We start from the raw sequence: 15,182 nt of genomic DNA on the forward strand, positions 1-15,182 counted from the left end.
ATGATCTCCCAAACCCTGCATCAGAGGTCATGGGAGAGACAAAAGAAAGGCCCTTCCTGAGTCTAAAATTCAACTCCCAAGTTAGGATTCAGGAAAATAAAACCAATTATTAAGCAGAAGAAAATCGTATAATGACTGTCAGCTTGTACAAATCAAATCAAAATTTTAAGGGTTCTAAGCAAATAGCTGGAGAAACAGATAAGATAAATCTCAAATGGAAGAAGAGGTGGCGGATTCCAGCTGAAATTACCAAGTTTAAGATGAAAGCATTTGGGTAGAAGCAGCCTCCTGGCCGGAAGGCAAAGAACATAAACGAATATTGCCACCAAAGGGCTGGAAAGGCCAATAGAGGCTGCAGCGGGTCGGTTTAACTGAAGGCGGTTTCCACCTCCTCCATTAGCTGGGCCCCAATTGGAAGCGCAGTGCGCGGCGCCGCGCTCCCGGCCCGCCGCTCGGGCGGGGCGGGGTGGGGCGAGCGCGGGCGCTCTGCCGGCGCAGAGGCGGGGCGGCTATATTACGTGCGCGGTGCCGCCCCTGCGAGAGGACGTTGCGTGCTCGCTCGCGCCAGGCGAGTCTCCGCGTCTCCCTCGCGAACTCGGTGAAAGGAATTGGCGCCGTTCGACACCAGGCGGATCCGCTCTGCAGCACGAACCCACCTCCAGCCGCAGCCGCAGCCGCCGCCCGGGCCGAGGAGCAGCCGCAGCCGCCGCCAGTGGCCGAGTGAGCGGAGCCGAGTTTGAGCCAGCGCCTAGCGGTGAATCGGGGCCTCACCATGAGTTCCTCGCCTGTTAATGTGAAAAAGCTGAAGGTGTCGGAGCTGAAGGAGGAGCTCAAGAAGCGGCGCCTGTCCGACAAGGGCCTCAAGGCCGAGCTCATGGAGCGTCTCCAGGCCGCGCTGGACGACGAGGAGGCCGGGGGCCGCCCCGCCATGGAGCCCGGGAACGGCAGCCTAGACCTGGGCGGGGATTCCGCCGGGCGCTCGGGAGCAGGCCTCGAGCAGGAGGCCGCGGCCGGCGGCGACGACGACGAGGAGGAAGAGGAGGAGGAGGAGGAAGGGATCGCCGCCTTGGATGGCGACCAGATGGAGCTCGGGGAGGAGAACGGCGCCGCGGGGGCGGCCGACTCGGGCCCGATGGAGGAGGAAGAGGCCGCCTCGGAGGACGAGAACGGCGACGACCAGGGCTTCCAGGAAGGGGAGGATGAGCTCGGCGAAGAGGAGGAAGGCGCGGGCGACGAGAACGGGCACGGGGAGCAGCAGCCTCAACCGCCGGCGGCGCCGCAGCAACAACCCCAGCAGCAGCGCGGGGCCGCCAAGGAGGCCGCGGGGAAGAGCAGCGGCCCCACGTCGCTGTTCGCGGTGACGGTGGCGCCGCCCGGGGCGAGGCAGGGCCAGCAGCAGGCGGGAGGTAAGAAGAAGGCGGAAGGCGGCGGAGGCGGCGGTCGCCCCGGGGCTCCGGCGGCGGGTGAGTGCTGCGTGGTTGGTTGAGCGCGGCGGGAGGCCCGCGCGGGGTGGGGACCGTGCCCAGGCCTGCCGGAGCCCCGCAGGGGGGGAGGGAGGAAACCCGCCGCGGGAGGGAGTATCCCCGGGGGCTGGGGACTGCTGGAGTGGGGCGGGCGGGGCGCGGGGAATCCCGGGTTAGGCGTGAGGCCTCGGCTCGGTGTGTGACGGCGGTGGCGGCGCCTCCATTATGTGCCTGGAGAGCCGGGGTGGGGAGGGGGGAGGCTGCAGCTGCCGCTGGAGGGGGAGGAGCCGCGGAGGCGCCGTCGCGCTGCGTGCGCGCGGTGCGGGCACATGTCTCGGGGGGAGGGGAGGCCCGGGGCCCCGGCGGCGCGCCGTGGCGGCTCCGGGCCGCGGTATTGTGCAAGGCGCGCCGGGCTCGGGTGACGTCACTTCCGGCGGGCGGGGCGGGGTCGGGCGGGGCCCGCGGCGAGCAGTACAATGCGGCCGCGGGGAGCGCGGGCCCGGCTGGGGGGAGGGGAGGGCGAGCGGGGCGCTTCGGCCCCTCCCCCTTTCCTGAACACTCTCTGGGGTACACGTGGGCTCCGGGCCTGGGCCGCGTTAAATTTTCATGTGCTTTCTGGAATATTCTAGTGAACTGGCAAAATTAGCAATGTCCTTAGACTGCGTCACTGAATCCAAACCGATTCCAAGGAGATTGTTGTTTGAATTCGCAATTGAGTCGTTGATTGAAATCACAATGTACAAGTCGAGTTTTAGGGAACCTCCAACAAGAAAGGGATTTTCTGCTTGTTGTGGCGGCGTGCCGTGGTGTCTTATACAGCGGTGTCATGTGTTGTAGGAGACGGCAAAACAGAACAGAAAGGCGGAGATAAAAAGAGAGGTGTTAAAAGACCTCGAGAAGATCATGGCCGTGGCTATTTTGAGTACATTGAAGAGAACAAGTATAGCAGGTAGAGATGCTAACCTAGTTTTGGCACCTGTTCATTCTTCTTTGGGGAAGGTTGTATCAGGAGACAATTCTGTCTTTTCAGAGCCAAATCTCCTCAGCCACCTGTTGAAGAAGAAGATGAACACTTCGACGACACAGTGGTTTGTCTTGATACTTGTAAGTGAAGCTGTTTCTTCCCCGTTCCTCCCTCAGTTATCAAATATGGATTTTGGTTACAAAATGTTAGAAAACTTAATGCGTATAAAGGGTTCTTTTAAAATTGAAAAGATGGTGGCTTTTATTCAGATTCTGGTCACTTAATTTAGTCCAGCAGTTGTATTGATAGTTTTAGAGGCTCCAGCAATTTGAAAATTTTTTGGTATGATATTAAAATTCTCATTTGTAGGAATGTGAAATGAATGCCAATATTTTACTGTCTAGCTAATGGAAACTTGTAAGACTACCTATAATTTCTCCCTGTAGGGTCTACAGTAAAAGTAATGTGTGTGTTTTTTTTTTTGTGGAATTATGTTAAGTGAGCTACTTGGGCTAGTTAAGTATTTATTAATGACTTTCCCATTAGCACATCACTATATTCCCTATTCTAAAAGATTGTAATATTACTTTCTCAATAACTGCTCTTTTGTTCTCAATTCCAGTTCAGTAGCTGCTGCTTTAACCTAAGTTGGTTTCTTCCAAAGACCTGGGGCAGCAGCAGTGGGCTATCACTGGGCCACTAGCTTTCTTCAGCAGCGAATGGTATCAATGGCAGCGCTGTAAATACTGCTACTTTACCCAGTTGGGTTGCAATTGAGTATGAGGAAGTATTGCAAACCTCTAAATGGGCCTTGGCAGTCAGATTCCTCATTTTTCTCACATACAAAATCATTGATTTAGTATTTTGATCAGAAAGTACAATTTTGTGATAAACAGAAAAAAGGGTAGAAATAATTGCCTAGAGGTAAGGTGTCATCTTGTCCTGTAGATCTAAGAAGTTGAATCTTAGATTCTCCTGTTTTGGAATACATATTTTATTTAGATGTGTATGGTAGTGTAAATGTAAGTCACTTTATTACATACTGTTTACATATAGTCAATGTAGTGGAGTCTTTTATTTTGAACTGTATATGGAAGAGTAGTTGAATGTTTTATGTTTAGTTGCTTATAATTGGCGAGCTATGAAGCAATGGTTTAGGAAGATAATACTGTTATAAAAGGCTTTTTAGCTCATCAAGGGATACCAGTTTAAGTGCATTATTGGGTTCAAGTATAATTTGTTGAACATTGTATCAGAAATGTAAAGAGCAAAGCTTATGTAAGGAATTCCAGACTGTAGGTTTAATTTCATCTCTCCAGTAAAACTTAGGAAACTAGCTTTCTTAATTTAGTTTTGCTTCCACTGAGAACTCAGAAGGTGCATGCTAATGAGCCAGTGACCCAAAGGTAGCTAGGTTAAAGTCGTTTTGGATTTGGATTACTCCAAAGTGTGTAATCCCCCATTCTTATTAACAGGCATATCTGGGGAAAGGGGACCTAAAATGCTGTAGTAGTAACAGCACTGATGACCAGGTTTGTATTGTATAGACTGAGATTGCCTTCTTAACAAGTTTTAGCAAAGAGTTTAAGATCTAGAACCCCTGTAAAGTGAGGATCAACAGCTCATACTCTTGACTTTAAAATACTTGGTCATGGCCTCCCTTCAGTTTTATTGTGGCACTGGTAAATTCTACCTGGTCTGGCATGCTTCACTTTGATTTCCTGCTATCCTCTACTGCTTGCCTCTAAATCAAGGTAAAGAGCAGAGCAGGTATGTATAAATGTCACATTGTCTTGATTATTTTATATACTTAAAGTACACATATGCTAAACCTTAATATTTGTTAGCTGTATAGGTAGTGTACGCTTCAGTTCATGATTTGGCAAGAATGACTTGGTGGGAGTGGGGTTTAAACTGAAAATTAGAACAGCATCTGTAAAAATGTAGTATGCAGCATTCAGAAATATGTGAAAATTTAATAACAGCTTTGTCTACATGGCAGATGTTTATAGTGGATATCAAAAGAAATAATATGGCATTTGATATAATTGCAGATAATTGTGATCTACATTTTAAAATATCAAGAGATCGCCTCAGTGCTTCTTCCCTTACCATGGAGAGTTTCGCTTTTCTTTGGGCTGGAGGAAGGGCATCTTATGGTGTGTCAAAAGGCAAAGTCTGTTTTGAGATGAAGGTAAAAGTAGTTTTGTGATGTTCTTTTTTTCTTAGGCTTCGTGAGGTTTTTGCCTGTTATTAGATATCAGTGGAACTTCTATTTTTTTCAAGTTCTGTGGGTTACAAGAGGGACTAACCCTGTGTTTTATAGTAGTTGAAGATGTTTGTTATATTAGAAGTTGCCATGTAGATAGAGCCAGCATAATTTTTATTTAGGGTGTTCATTTTTTTTATCAGGCACTTGAAATGCCCACCAAAGGTTTGAGAAAATTTGGTTAGGCTCCAGTTTTTGTTCTGAGGAAAACATGTTAAAGAATAAAGTTTAGTTGGTTTTGAAGTATTGAGAATATGTAATTTCAACATTTTCTTTTAAATGTGACTCAACCAAGTAAATTTTCAGCTTCAAGTTATAAGCCCTTAATTTTTGAATTTCTTAAAAATGTTGGGGGGAGTGTAAAGTTGGTGTGTCTCTGTACTTAGTAGCTGAAGAAGAATTAGCCCATTGCCCAAATGAAATAAACTAGGGTTGATTAAATGGTTTATTTTCCTTGGTTCACAGTTTGTTTATCTTTGACTTTCAGGTTACAGAGAAGATCCCAGTGAGGCATTTATATACGAAAGATATTGATATACATGAAGTTCGGATTGGGTGGTCACTAACCACAAGTGGAATGTTGCTCGGTAAAGTTTCCATTTGAGTATCTTGGTACTCATGAGTGCTTAGTGTTTGATTTCAGTAGTTAGCAGGCATTCTAAACTTTTTGCCTGTTTTTTAGAGATGAATAATAGTAACATGAGCATAGGCTAAATTTTGGCTTTTCTTTCTTTATAGTTAATTGGTTTGTGGCTGATGGTTCAAATAGAATGTTATCATGTCATGCAATTTGTCAACTAGTTAAATAACCACCTAGCTTTTTTTTATATCTATTATAAAGTCAGTATAGTATACTCTTAAACCCTACATCTTGAAAAAATAATGGGTCGGTTTATTTTGGAGAGTTGATTTAATGAAAGTTAATTATTTTCTTAGGCGAAGAAGAATTTTCTTATGGGTATTCTCTAAAAGGAATAAAAACATGCAACTGTGAGACTGAAGATTATGGAGAGAAGTTTGATGAAAATGATGTGATTACATGTTTTGCTGTAAGTCACAGTTAAATTTGTATGTAAATGGCAAGTTATTAGACAAGATTATTTTAAAGTTATATCAATATCAACTTTCAATTACTGATTCATTTTGACTGAAAACTTAATATGAAGTTGATCCCCAAATCTAGTCTTTTTGGATAGTATTAATTTCTGTTTGTGGACATAGGTGTTTTAATTGTTCACACCAAGCTATTTAAACATATAACCTAAATATCCACAAGATAAGCTTTACTCCTAGGTTGGTTTTTTTTTTAAGAAGTGTTACAAGAAGCATATTAAAACCCATTAATTTTTCTCTCCAATTAACAGAACTTTGAAAGTGATGAAGTAGAACTCTCTTATGCAAAGAATGGACAAGATCTTGGCATTGCCTTCAAAATCAGTAAGGAAGTTCTTGCTGGACGACCACTCTTCCCACATGTTCTGTGCCACAACTGTGCAGTTGAATTTAATTTTGGTCAGAAGGAAAAGCCATATTTTCCAATACCTGAAGACTATACTTTTATCCAGAATGTCCCCTTGGAGGATCGAGTTAGAGGACCAAAGGGGCCTGAAGAGAAGAAAGATTGTGAAGTAAGTCACTAGAAAAAAATTTTTTTGAAGCTTGGCTAAAGTTCTGTTTAATTAAAAGGCTGTGGAAGTTCAAATGTGTAAACTGGGCTTTTGTGTATTTAAAAAAAATATTTAAACAGTTCTTTCCATTGTAGGTGGTTATGATGATTGGCTTGCCAGGAGCTGGAAAAACTACCTGGGTTACTAAACATGCAGCAGAAAATCCTGGTAAATACAACATTCTTGGAACAAACACCATAATGGATAAAATGATGGTAAGTAAAATGAGCTTGATTTCAGCATTTTTAAAAGACTAGAAGGTATTCTAGGTAATACTTTTGTTTTTATCCATTTTGTTTAGTATTTTAGAGAGATGAGTTTGGACAGTTAAATGTTTATGTAAGTAGGTGCTTCACTTCTAAGGTAAACTTCTTTCCAGTGACTAGACTCCATTTTCTGTAGAAGTTTTTTTAACTCAATTATCCAGTAGATAAAGATGATTTGATTGGCATTGGGTGGTGTTACAGGATAAAATGTCCTTACTTGTAGCATTGAGGAAAGGCAATGTTTAAATTTATTTTCAATTTTAAAAAAAGGTGGCAGGTTTTAAGAAGCAAATGGCAGATACTGGAAAACTGAACACGCTGTTGCAGAGAGCTCCACAGTGTCTTGGAAAGTTTATTGAGATTGCTGCCCGTAAGAAGCGAAATTTCATTTTGGATCAGGTAAGCTGTAACTTTGAAGTTGAAAAAACTGATAATTGTAGAATTAATGTTTGAGGTTAAAAACTTTTTTTTCTTCTCTTTTTCTGAAAGACAAATGTGTCTGCTGCTGCCCAGAGGAGAAAAATGTGCCTCTTTGCAGGCTTCCAACGAAAAGCTGTTGTAGTTTGCCCAAAAGATGAAGACTATAAGCAAAGAACACAGAAGAAAGCAGAAGTAGAGGGAAAAGACCTACCAGAACATGCAGTTCTCAAAATGAAAGGCATGAAGTTCTATTACGTTAAATATCCTGTGATTTGTATCTGTTAACTTAATGTCAGTAATAACTTTCAAGAGTTAAATTAACTGTAAATGAACATATATATTTAACTTGTGTTTGTAAGAAAATGTAATTACAATATGACTAGGTGTTGTGTGTTCTGTAAGAATTAACAGCTGATTGAGAGTATTAGGCTTTAGGGTTGTGAATGTGTATGTAGTGGGTTTGTAGGTTAATATGATTTTATGTTTTGCAGGAAACTTTACTCTGCCAGAAGTAGCTGAGTGCTTTGATGAAATAACCTATGTTGAACTTCAGAAGGAAGAAGCCCAGAAACTTTTGGAGCAATATAAAGAAGAAAGCAAAAAGGCTCTCCCACCGGAAAAGAAACAGAACACAGGCTCAAAGAAGAGCAATAAAAATAAGAGCGGCAAGAACCAGTTTAACAGAGGCGGTGGCCATAGAGGACGTGGTGGATTCAATATGCGCGGTGGAAATTTCAGAGGAGGAGGCAAGTTATGTTGAGTATTATTTGGTCCAAGGTTGAAACAAATGGTACACTTCTAGTTTGGGTCTATATGTTACTTAGCTGAATTTAACATAGGAAGCTTTTGATCTGCATTATCTGAGCTGTCTTAGTAAGCATGTCTAGGTTATGTTGAATGGTTAAACATTTTTCTCCTGAAATGAAGGAATGGTCCAAAAGAACCCTAAGTCTCATGTAAAGACGGCAGCAACACACTACTAAATGAGATGTTTCTTGTTTTCTAGCTCCTGGGAATCGTGGTGGATATAACAGGAGGGGCAGTATGCCACAGAGAGGAGGTGGCGGTGGTGGCAGCGGTGGCATTGGCTATCCGTACCCTCGCGGCCCTGTCTTTCCCAGCCGCGGCGGCTACTCAAACAGAGGGAACTACAACAGAGGGGGAATGCCTAACAGAGGGAACTACAACCAGGTAACCATTTAAGATCTCTGCAGACGCTGGTTCTCTGTATAATTTAGTGTGAAAGGTTAAATATGATGGGCAGCCTCAGTTAAGAATACAGTGTATATGCATAATTAGGATAAAATGCGTAAAAGTCATTACTGTTAATTTTTAGGTGCGTTAACTGCTAGTAGGAGCAAGTCAAGTGTGATGTCTCTTAGTGAATAAGTTAATCACCTGAAAGGAAACCCAGCAGAGTGCTCAGAGGTTCATGGTTGACTGCCCATCCATCCGTTTCTGCAGCTGTGTCCCCTCTTTTCCCTCTGCCCTTTAGATAAACCTAGCGACTTGTGTTCTGAGTCTTTAAAGATTTTTTTCTTTTTTGTAGAACTTCAGAGGACGAGGAAACAATCGTGGCTACAAAAATCAATCTCAGGGCTACAACCAGTGGCAGCAGGGTGTAAGTAATTCCTTATGTGCTTTTATGTACATTTAATTGTATTTTGAATTCATAAGAATCAATCTTAAAAAAAGATCTTGTCCAGGGATCGAAGTGTTAATAAATAAGTATTACAGGGCAAGCTGTGAGCTGTATTGCAGTTGTAGCTGTATACTATCTTTTGAAGGCGAGATAGGTTGGAGTTTGCTGTAACTTAATATTTTTTAATAAAGTAATATTTAATTCATACGGTTCTTTTTTTTACTGATAGCTTTAATTGTATAAACTAACCGAAGTCGTAATGTGTTTCCTTTTGTAATGTGTATTGATAATGGGATGTTAATACTAACTAAATCTGGCTTGATAAATCAGAGGAATGACAGGTATAAATTTGTTTCCAGCAATTACTCTGAATTAGATTGTCATTTCCTAAAAGCAATTTGAGTGGCTTATTGATGTTTTTTCTTTAAAAAAAAAATTTTCTCTTACAGCAATTCTGGGGTCAGAAGCCATGGAGTCAGCATTATCACCAAGGATATTATTGAATACCCAAATAAAACGAACTGATACATATTTCTCCAAAACCTTCACAAGAAGTCGACTGTTTTCTTTAGTAGGCTAACTTTTTAAACATTCCACAAGAGGAAGTGCCTGCGGGTTCCTTTTTTAGAAGCTTTGTGGGTTGATTTTTTTTTCTTTTCTTTTTTGTACATTTTTAATTGCAGTTTTAAAGTGAATCGTAAGAGAACCTCAGCATTGTGCACGATAAGAGAATGTGTCAGTATTTCAGGGTTCTACATTTTATCTGTAAAATGTGACTTTTTTTTTTATCACAACAAAAGTAAAATGTTGCTTTGTACCTGGTGTCTTTTATTAAGAATTTACTCCCCCCCATTTCTCACAGAGATAACAGTCGGGAGTCATTGTCACAATATAATAGAAATGTTAGCAACCAGATTCATGTAAGGACTTAGTGGTCCTCATGAATTGCATAAGACTCTGTACTGCTCATATTACACTCCATCCTCTCTGTAGTTTGCTGAGTAGTGGAGGGGTAAGCTAAATAGTAGTTTTTGACGGTAACTGGGAAGGCTCTTTCTTTTTAAGTAACGATGGAATTGGCATATTTGGGAATGAAGATAAAATTTGGAACGAAGATAGAGAAGATGGAGTGTATGTAGAAGGGCTGTTAAAAAATGTAAAACTTGGTTGCATTATTTGTGGAGGCTCAAACTTGTGAAGGTTTAAGTACCATAATTTTTCCATTTGTTCTGCATTTTGATTCTGAAAAGAAAGCTGGCTTTGCCCATTTCTTATTAAAAAAACTTGTTGTAAATCCAGTTGTCTAATGGGATCTATATGAAGTTAGCTATGTCTGTATGCCCTTCTCCCACAAAATACTGTATAACTAGTGTGCTTGTAGTAGTTAACTCCACCATCTTTGTAAGCTAATGAAATTGTGAGTCACCCATTTATATCTTAATTTTTAATCATGTCAGTTCTTGAATGGGTATCTCCTTAGCCTGCTGATTTCTTTTTCTTTCTAAAGAAAGTGGGTGGAGAAATTAATTTAGACGTTTGTTTGCAATAAAAAGAATTCATTTTACTCTTGTTTTGGGATTCTCGCCATCAAGGTTCAAAATCCCTTTATGAAACTCCCAAGAGGAGAAAATTTAAGTGTGTGCTTTCTGGACAGCTTATTCTTTACTCTGCACTTGGAACATTTAGGTTTTAAAAACTTAAATGTATATTGACAATTGACTTAAAATTATGAAGTTGAACTCTTCCCTTCCCCTCCCCCCTGATGACTTTAAACATTTAATGAGGGGAAAAGGTACTGGCTGGGAGAAGTTAACACTCAGTTTACCATCTTTACAAAATGCTAATGGCTGTCCTCAACTGATAATTATATATACATCTATATAATACATGAAACTCTGGGAACAGATGCTTTTAGAAGCCATCATGCAAGCCAGTCAATACTACACAACACTGCTAACTTAACTGTAGTTATGTGATAACATTAGATCCCCTAATTGTAATTTTATTGGGTTTGCACAGAACACTTAATCTTCTAAAGGACCCTCACTTAAGGTGAGGAATCAGGAGTCAAACTGTAGAACTAAAACTTGACATCAGTTTAGTGTTTCATTGGTGTTACAGGTCTCTTCTGGTAAGTATAGGTTTGTTTATTTTTCTGACTGCCTAGATTTTTGTTTTAGCCATTTTAAGTCAGATTTTTAACTTCAGAAATTTTCTTGTTGAAAGATGAGCTGGAGTTGAGTTTCAGATGATGGTGTAGGTTCCGTTGAGAATGTTTTGGTCATTAACACACTTACCATAGGAATACTTAACAGTATAAGATAGTGTCTCAAGGGCTTTTGTCTTTTTTAGCAATTGAAACTATCTGCATGAGCCTACTTTTCAGGATGCATCAGTATTACTAGGATTGCATAGACTTGTCCAGGGGGAAAGAGTAAGCTTTGTTGCTAATCAGTGTTTAGGTGTCCTAAATGTTTTTAACTACTATTGAAAAACCTTGGATATACTTTCTAGTTCAGAATTGCGTATTTTGCTACTCGGATCATTGCCATGGGAAAGTGATGGCCAGGGGACAATTCTGTAGGCTTGTTGTGCCTGTGTAGCACAGAAAATTTGGGGAAGAGAGATAAAAATGTTGACAGAAAATGTTAGGTTTTAAGAAGCAGTTTCAGGGTCAAAATTACTGTTAACTATTACTGTCTTCATTTGTATGAAATGAAACAAATCTAGAGAATATATAAGAAATTAAGAAGAGGGAGTGTACCATATAGCAAGCAAGAGAAAAAGTTGATGCCAAGTTTGGCAGAACAAGATCTATAAACAAAAAACTTGGTTTACTGTTCACCTCTCCCCTTGCCTACATCCCCTCTATGGCAAGCAAAACTGGATGAATTTCTGAACAGATGTCCCAACTACACCTTAGAAAACTTACCTGTGAGACTGTTGTTTAAGAGATGCTTTCACTAGAAACTTTTGCATATAGTTGATTATACCTATCATCCTGAGGCAAGAATTGGATTAGATTGGTTACTTGTACAAAAACAGCATAAAGATAGAAATGATAAAAGTTAAAACTGAAACTGCAAAAGTGAACTCTGATGGTCAGTTACATCTTGTTGCTCATACCTGGCCTTGGGTGGAAAGCTCCAGCTCTGACTGAAGAGCCTGAGACTGACTAGCCCTAATACACAAACAGCAAGGTGAGACCTTAGGATGAAGGATGAAGGCTGACTCCAACCAGTCTGACACTGAAGTGACAAGCTACGTTAAATGTAGAAAACAAGCTCTCGTTTGCCTTAGGATCCTGTCTGAAAATAATAAATATGAAATTAGTTTTAAACTCTAGCAACAGGTATTAAGCTTCTTAAAAACAGTTTTTTTTTCAAGGAAAGATGACTCAGTATTTTTCAACTCTTGGGGAATTTACATTCATGGAAAGATTGTGTGCTGTGTATGCCTCAGGTGTGGGAGTTGACATGATTTCCTATGAACTTAATATATGAACAGGCTTTTTATCCTAGGATTGATTGTTTTTTAACAGGTTCCATTGCACAAACAATGTTTTGATAGTGTTTAAGGCAGTGGTGCAAACACCTTTTAGATAGGAAGAATTGATTGTAGATCTGGAAGTGTGTTTCTGATGTGTTTTGAAAGCCAAAACCAGGATAAATATATTAAGGAGAAATTAAGGAAGGTATAAACTTGTATCTTGATAGTCTAAGTTGAAGATTTTGGTATTAGACACACAAAACAGTTTTCATAATTAACATATAACTTAAAATGTCTCTTTTTTTAAAAAGTAGAGCCTGTAGGACAGAAAAGTCATCCACTTTTCAACCCCCCAGAAGACTCATTTTGGAAGGAACTTGATTCTCCTAAAGCCATTTTTCTAAAATTCTTCAGATGTTTGAATCTAAACTTGCTCATATTTCTGGGGCTCTCGAGCTCAAAAATGGGTTTAGATTTTAATATTTTAGTAATAACTTAATGAAAGTAAGGATGTATGATAATGACCTGGCAGTAAGTTGCAATGCTTAGTTTATGTTTTGGAACTCTTTTCTTACACGTGAGTTTTAAGGAACCATTAGTGCTTTAAGTAAGAAGCTTAGTAGCTGCTTCAGATCCCTTAAAGATTGGGATTTATTACTCATGTAAACTTCAGTCTCTTAAAATCATTAGTTGCCTTAAACTGAACTAAAAATGGTTGAGAGTGCAGTATTTTTGTGATAGTGCAGAGCCTTTTCCTTGCATGATCTTGAGATGTGACTTTTTGGCCGTCAGTCCCCAACTCCTATACTCAAACATACATGCAGGTAATAGATGTAGCCAGTTTAGTGCCTAGAGTTTTATTTGGGTTGTTCTAATGACCAATTTCTAACTTAGTACTATTAATCGTACTACATGTACATGATTACAAGACAATATACATTGTTCCCCTAACTACTGTTGAAACATTTAACTAGTCCTTATTAACCTTGATAATAAAAAATAAATCCTTAATTAATTTGGAAATGACCTACTGGACCGCTTGGTTGTAGTGTGTATCCTCAAGTGTGTTGCAATAGAAAAATTTAAAACCATGACCTTAACATTAATTTAAAATTTATAAGCTTATACATTTGAACAGGTAATAACCTAATTTTTAAATTCTGCCAATCAGGTGTGCCATTCTATTTGGTGGTCACAGTAGTGACTTTCAACCATGGAAATAGCTGGACCTCAGAGGGTAATGGCTAACAAAGATAACACTGAAGTGAGAGTATATACATACATACATATGTATACTTTGACATCCTAGCCAATCAGAGATTCAGGTGATAGGTTACTGTTTAGTTTGCCCAAGGAATTTAGTCCATGAGGAATAGTAAACTGAACATAATAGTAATAATAGTAAATATTATTTAAATATAAATAGTATAAATAATAGTAAACTAAACTGAAATATTACTCAAAAGGTTAACCCAGAATACTCAAAAAGGTAACACCTGTACATGGTGTGATCAGGTTGAGAATGTGCTGTTCATGTGAGAAGCTGAATAAGTACTGTTTGACATGTAGACAGTTGGTAGTTTCCCTTGTGATTGTGGATCCAATATTATGGGAGTAAATGTTGCAGGTAAAATCTCTGGTTTAGATGAGTTATTGGGACAAGAACTTAATGTAGTCAATTCTAATTACTTAGGAATATTGTAATATTTTTCTCCTTATACTAGGAATCAACATAAACTTGGATCTTGACAAGGAACAGGGGTTTTGCTTTTAAATAAAACGGGATTTGTTGGTATGAGAAACAGTTGAAAGTGATAGCATAATAACAGTCCAGGTAGATGGATATGGAAAGGTTCAGTTCCTTAAATACTTCAGTTAAAATCAGTGCTACACCAGTGGCACAGCAGTTACTACTGCGAATGTTCAGTTCACCTTGGGTGTCTGCCCAAGAGGACATTCTGTAGGGACGACAGGCTTGGAAAACCAGCGTCAAGTTTGGAACCTGTGAACACCCAACTGCTTGTTGCGTGTTCTTCCTGCCAGTCCTCTAATAATCCCATTACATGAGCTTACAGGAAGTAAAATTAGTTTTGGCTAGTAAAATATTTCACACTTGCCAAGCACTTGAGAAGCATTGCCACAAATTCGCATCAGCCGAAAAATATTTTAAAAATAAAAGTAATCAAGAACTTTGAGACAGGCACTGTAGACAGCTTGCACAGCATGAAATCTTCAAAAGTATTCAGGCATACATAGAATAGGAACAGTTGAAGCTTACTTGAATGACAGGATAATCATTTACCTTAGCTATTATTAAGGTACCCTTTTAGTTGTAGTTAAGGGAGATGGGAGAGTCATGGTCAAGAAAAACAGAAGATTCCAACTTACTGTTTTTTTGGGGTTTTTTTGTTTTTTAAATAAAGCAAAAGATAATGTGCTGATTTAAGTTTCATCTCCTTTTCCTTAGTCTGTCCATGTGAATGTGCTGTGTGGAAGAGTAAAAGGGTCCAAGTAAATGTGTTCCAGTGATTCCAATAGGTATTCCAAATTAATTGCTGCTTGTACGTTTAACAATTGTTATATTGGGCTTCCAGGGTCTCACCTTAACTAGAACTCTTTAAAAAAGACAGGGGAAAGGGAGAAATTAGTAACTAGGTGGGTAGATCTATCTAATTAGAAGGGAAAAAAAGTTATAATAGCTCCTTTGTATACCTGAAATGTGAAGCATATTTAGTAGAATGTTAGTTGGTGGTCCTCTTGTAGAGTGCAAATAGAGCCAAGTCCTTTTAAGATTATCTCATTCTAATGGTTCAAAATCCTTCTGTTTAGTGTTCTGTATGTTTCAACACCCTACTTGTAGTTTAAATACTTCACAGTATTCTAATGCAAAGAGATCTAGAATGCTTATGTCCTTGGGTTCCCACAATCCTGCAACTGTGGTAAATGCACAAATAAGCAGTTTATAAAAACTTGGAAAACCATCTTTTGGATAATGAAGTGAT

The 15,182-nt window shown here is 40.1% G+C and overlaps 1 protein-coding gene across 2 annotated transcripts; it reads left to right on the plus strand.

Moving 5' to 3' along the window:
- HNRNPU (heterogeneous nuclear ribonucleoprotein U) lies at positions 531–10,255 on the plus strand. 2 transcript variants are annotated; one of them, XM_018060249.1, is made up of 14 exons: positions 531–1,463; positions 2,301–2,412; positions 2,494–2,567; positions 4,482–4,621; positions 5,184–5,283; positions 5,633–5,745; positions 6,061–6,324; positions 6,459–6,578; positions 6,900–7,028; positions 7,119–7,287; positions 7,541–7,795; positions 8,056–8,240; positions 8,599–8,670; positions 9,141–10,255. In XM_018060249.1, exons 1-14 carry the CDS (start codon positions 773–775, stop codon positions 9,192–9,194), a joined length of 2,478 nt encoding a protein of 825 aa, XP_017915738.1. In that variant the 5' UTR covers positions 531–772; the 3' UTR covers positions 9,195–10,255. The 2 variants fall into 2 exon arrangements, with proteins under 2 accessions (XP_017915738.1, XP_017915739.1); XM_018060250.1 differs by having other exon boundaries at positions 559–1,406.

This window comes from Capra hircus, chromosome 16 (assembly GCF_001704415.2).
Source record: "Capra hircus breed San Clemente chromosome 16, ASM170441v1, whole genome shotgun sequence".
Taxonomy (NCBI): Eukaryota; Metazoa; Chordata; class Mammalia; order Artiodactyla; family Bovidae; genus Capra; species Capra hircus.